Source organism: Gavialis gangeticus, unplaced genomic scaffold (assembly GCF_001723915.1).
Source record: "Gavialis gangeticus isolate Ggan-Ray unplaced genomic scaffold, GavGan_comp1, whole genome shotgun sequence".
NCBI classification, from domain to species: Eukaryota; Metazoa; Chordata; order Crocodylia; family Gavialidae; genus Gavialis; species Gavialis gangeticus.
The window spans coordinates 6,892,672-6,897,854 of NW_017729023.1; the positions used below are offsets into that span (position 1 = coordinate 6,892,672).

The 5,183-nt window shown below is 42.5% G+C and overlaps 1 protein-coding gene across 1 annotated transcript in view; it reads left to right on the plus strand.

The window, feature by feature from the left end:
* Nucleotides 1–5,183, plus strand: part of GRSF1 (G-rich RNA sequence binding factor 1) — a gene marked incomplete at its 5' end in the record, with an annotated part of 37,587 nt that overhangs the window by 12,644 nt on the left and 19,760 nt on the right. Inside the window, 2 exons of the mRNA XM_019516799.1 lie at nt 1,212–1,366; nt 3,226–3,381. Coding sequence (XP_019372344.1) covers nt 1,212–1,366; nt 3,226–3,381 — 311 coding nt within the window. The remainder of the gene's footprint in view (nt 1–1,211; nt 1,367–3,225; nt 3,382–5,183) is intronic.

The following is a 5,183-nucleotide window of genomic DNA, read 5'->3' on the forward strand; positions in this document are numbered from 1 at the left end:
CCTGCGCGGCCCGCTGTTGGCCGCGGGGCGCGGCTACACCCACAGCAGCAAGGTACTCCCCCACACCGGGCCTGGGTCTGGCCCCGGTCCCCCTCAGCCCGGGCTTGCCCCCGACTCTTGCCCCTGGGTACGGCTGCCTGTCCCAGCGCGGGGACGCAGCGCCTGCCCTGCTCCTTGCAGCCCGGCCTGTGGAGGACACCGGCAAGGTCACTTGGGTTAGACCGCCTGGTTTGCGCTTCATCTCCCCTGCTCGCCTCCGTGTCCTGCTTCTCCCTGTCCTTTTTCTCATCCCTCAGAGGGCCACTGAAAATCCTGTGGTGGGCAGCCCTGAGGAAAGCTGGCCTGGCCCCTTTTTCTTGTTGGGTGGCTCAAAGGTCATCTCTGTCTTTTTCAGTCATGGTGGTCAGGTGGTAACTTCTGGGGCTGTGTTTTCTGCAAGGAGCAAGGACCGACTTTCCTGCCAGTGGTGGAGAAAGTGGAAGCCAGTATCTCTGTCACTGGTGGAGTTACCTTCCAGAGTAGTAATTTTCTCCTCCAAAATTCAGAATAAGAGCACACGTGTCTTCTACGCTCTTCCTCACTTCCTTGAAAGGAACATAAGAAGCATTTGAAATAGTTAGCTGCCTGTTTCTGGCAGACTATGGCCTTTGAGGAAACCAGCCTGAGAGCAGAAGATCTTGGTCCCTTCAAAGTAACCTTATTGCTACTTCTCTAAATGTATCCAATTCAAAGAAATTATTCCTTTCGCTTTTGTGGAATGGAAATGTGTCGAGTACGTCAAAGAACTGGGTCTTTGAGGTCGTAACAAAATAATTTCTGGGTAGGTTTGTCTTATGTTGCAAACATTTCTGGCATCTCTAGTTAGTTGCTAGAAGTGAACTCCTATGGCCTTCTTCATAGCTCTTTGAAATCTGCTTTTCAAGGTAGTTAAGTTTAAGTAATTTAGAGCTAGCTGTATTGAAAAATATACTGTTAAAAAGACAACCCTCCCAGGGGGATTAGATAATCTGACAGGCCGCTTGGGTCTCTGTTTAGTTCTATGACCTGTTGGCAAAGCTCCATATTGAGTACATTTAGCACAAAGACTTTGAGTATGTTTAACACAAAAAGGAATGATTTATAAAACAAGTTATTTTTAAAATAAAATGAAATATTAGAATCCTTCTTAAAAAGCAATAATTCTCTCTTTTTTTAATCCTTTAAAAAAACAAAAAAAAACCCTCTCAGTTTCCAGGTGAGTATCCTCCGCTCTCTGAATATGAATCAGATTCACCAAAGGTGGAAGAAGAGGAGGACCTGTTTCTCATTCGAGCCCAAGGGCTGCCATACTCTTGCACCGTGGAAGATGTGGTTTACTTTTTTGCCGGTATAGTGCTTAATTTTTGTTCAGAGATATTCTCATTGGCCAAATGTAATGTGATTGAGTGTGTGTTTAAATATGAATAATTTAACCTAAAACTTATTTGTGAATGCCAGACGCAGCATTACTTGTGTTAATTTGTTTTTGCAGGTATTTAGTATGGTAGAGGGAGCTGTTTGTTCTGTGTGGAGGTTCTGTGTTGATAGTATAAATTGTTGTTTGCATAGGTTCGTAACCTGACTGTAGAAAATAACTTGGACATAAAATGTTAATTAAGCATTCTTCCTTTTAAAAATATATTTTTCAAATGCGTGAGTGTAATGAGGGTACCAATAATTCTGTTCTTAAAGGTTTTTAAAAATTCTGTTCAATTATTTGAACTGCAGACTCAAAGCATAGAGTGTGCTAGCTAGTTACGGGCCACTGTGCTGCTCTAGTTTGATTTAAGTGGTCAGACTGCTCCCACATAAGAGGCCCGTTTACCTCATTTGCACTCCACATGGGGGAAGAAGTGTCTGCCCGTACAGATCAAGTCATAGGATCAAGTCCTTAAATTTTGTTTGATAACTAGTTAAAACTGAATTCGTTCATGGTTTAGGCTGAAATTGTCTAATTATGGTATAGTGTGTGTATGGGTAGCCATTTTGGTACATATAACTTTATAATGCTATAAAAATGTGCAAATCTGGGAAAACCATTGGAGTAGGGATGATGTCAAGAAACCTGGTAAGGAAAGGTAACATATTTAAAGGCTTTGTGTCTTCTAAAAACCAGAGCAGCCTGTGGGAAAAACTTAGAATTTGACATCAGGTGGTCTGACCCCCAGACCAGATCTATGGACCCCAAGGCTCCTTATGGGTCAGATCTGGACCTAGTGGGGGTGGGGCAAGCAATGCTGTGTTGGCACAGCTGTCGCTTGCTCCCCTGCTGCCAAAAGCTATCTTGAATGGGGTCCCATAGCCCTGGATTTGAAGAGGCCCTGCTCCTGAATTCCCAAGCCTACCAAGAACCCCGTGGGCTAAAAGTGTAACCGCTTTGTGGGTTGGGTCCAGTCTATGGGCCGTGTGTTTGATGCCCCAGTATAGAACGTATTCCACTTATATGAATACCAAAGAAGTTAATAATTTGCTTAACTGCAGAACACTGTGCCAGTCCAAATTTTCTGCTTAATTTTTGCTAAAATATGATTAGCATAAAATTTTTTTGCTAAAATGTAACAAACACCAGCATTATCTGTACATCAGTTAAGTGCAAATGCATCAGAAGAGCAGTGTCTTTCAACCCCACTGCCCACTTTGAAAACGTGGAGAGATAGAAGCCCTCAAGCTATTGGGAACCTTAAAAATTACAGGAGGTAGGGCTGCAAAAACCTCAGTACTGACAGTCTGCATACCTCATGCGCTGATTCTTTACATTAAGTTGGGATAAGTGCAAGCTCCAGGTAAGTACGTAGCCCTTTTTTAAGTCTTGGAGCTGTGCACTTAAATGGAGTACTGTATCATGCTGTTTAGATGAAATACAGATATTCCTCACTTAATGTCGCCCCAGTTAATGTTGTTTCATTATTACGTCACGGATCTATTAGAGAACATACTCATTTAAAGTCATGCAGTGTTCAGTTATAACGTTTTTGGCTGCCACCTGCTAGTAGGTAACTACTGTGTTGTAACTGGATTTGCTTAATGTCGTTTTGCTTAAAGTCACAATTTTCAAGAACGTGAATACGACGTTAAGCGAGGAATAACTGTATTGGGCAGGATCAGGCTACAGTTCTGGCTGGATCAGCAGGCTATGGTAGGGAAGAAAATATTTATTGAATTGTGTTGCACTTTTTTACCTATATTTTTTGTTTAATATCTTTTTAGGCTGCCAAATTCGAAACGGTGAGAATGGCATACACTTCCTTTTGAACAGCAGTGGCAGACGCAGGGGGGATGCTGTGATTGAACTAGAGTCAAAAGAGGATGTGCAGAAAGCGTTAGCAAAGCATCACAGCTATATGGGTCAGCGATATGTGGAAGGTATGTGCAATTTTAAATTCAGCTGTTTTGAAGGGATGGAACATAGAGAAGGATGAACCAAGACTCTTTGAAGGGAAAAATAAAGGGGGCATTGATTTTTGTTAGAATGAAAACCTTCCCTAAAATAATTAGGATGGTGTTGGTAGGTTGAATATAGTTTCATGTTTTGAGTGAGATTTTCCCTTTTCAGTCAGATTTTACCAAAACCAAGTGTAAATTCCATTTTTTTTATCTTATGTGGCACATCTTATTCCTCCATAATATTTTTTTCTGGAAAAGTTTAGGCATATCATACAAAGAGCTGGAGGAGGGGGAAGATGACTGAAAAGTCATTTTTTTTTCCCCCAATTTTTGTTTGTTTGTTTTTGTCTGCTTGTCTCTGAAATGGATAGGCATATTTCATAGTAGAGAGAGTTGGAAAATAGATTTTAACGTATAGAAAATTTCAGTAAAGAAAATTCTTTATTGTGTCCACAAAAACTTAAACCTGGAAATCTTCTGATTCTGAAACGGTGTTCCTGTGTTTTATGGAAACTGTAGTTTAGATATCTTGTGGTCCAAGCAATGATCCTTGCTTATGAAAAATAGGTGCACATCTCCCATTATACATTATGATAGGTGGAGACTGTACATCCTAAGTATCACATGGCTGTGGTGGATCATGGCAGATGGAGCGTGGGGATTCTAGCCCTTAAAGGCTGAGAATGAATCATCCAAGCTAAAAGTGAGGTGCAGCAGCAGGATTTAAGTATCAAATTTCTTTCATTTATAATCAAAAAAGGAATCTTTTAAATGGAAAACAATCTGAGTGGTGGGGGGAATACTTGTCAAGCCCAATCGTTAAAAATTTTATGAGAATTTTTTTCAACCAATCATACTTAACAAAAGAGTCTTTCATGGATTTTGTGAGGTTGCAGTTCAGTGAATGTCAACTAGGGTGTCGTAAGGTCCTTTAAGTGTACTTTGGCACCTGGCCTCTGTGGGAGGAGGTAAGCACTCATTTCTCCTTGCCTGTGCCTGCCCAAGCATCCCATGGAAGAGCAGTGCTCATGACTGCTCTTCTGGGAATTCCAACTGTTGCCCTGGGCTGGTTGCCCCATGCCATGAGGAGTGGTCTCTGCTATGAGCTGGCAGACAGGCAGGTGTGTGGGGCCATGCTTTTCAGCCCAGTGTGTCCCCTCCCTCTTCCCTTCTCAGGGTTGGTGGGAGAAGCCATGGGGGCAGGTGGCTTCAGTCACCGGTGTTGCATCATGCAAGTTCCTTGGAGGAGCAGCCATGGCAGCAGAGGTAACTTTTGCCCCTCTAGGACAGGTTAGGAATGGAGAGGGGGCAGATGGCAGAAAACCCCAGCCCAGGTGAATGGGTTCAGTTTATTTCCTAGATAAAGACAATTTCAATATTTTTTTTTTTGTATCCATTTAATTTTGATCCTAACTTTTTACTTTATAGTTTGTAGCCATGAGAGTAAATGTGATCCTTAAACAACCTGGGCAGAGTACTATATGTATAAAATAAGGTTATTTTGTGAGAGGTTTCTCTTGTCGTGTGTACCTTTTCTGTATAAAAAGAGCTTATAGGGGCTTTTGGTTCATAGATCATCGAGTCCGACCCCCTGCATAGGCAGGAAAGAGTGCTGGGTTCAGATGACCCCAGCCAGATGTTCATCCAACCTCCTCTTGAAGACCCCCAGGGTAGGGGAGAGCACCACCTCCCTTGGGACCCCATTCCAGATTTTGGCCACTCTGACTGTGAAGAAGTTCCTCCTAATGTCCAGTCTAAATCTGCTCTCTGCTAGCTTATGG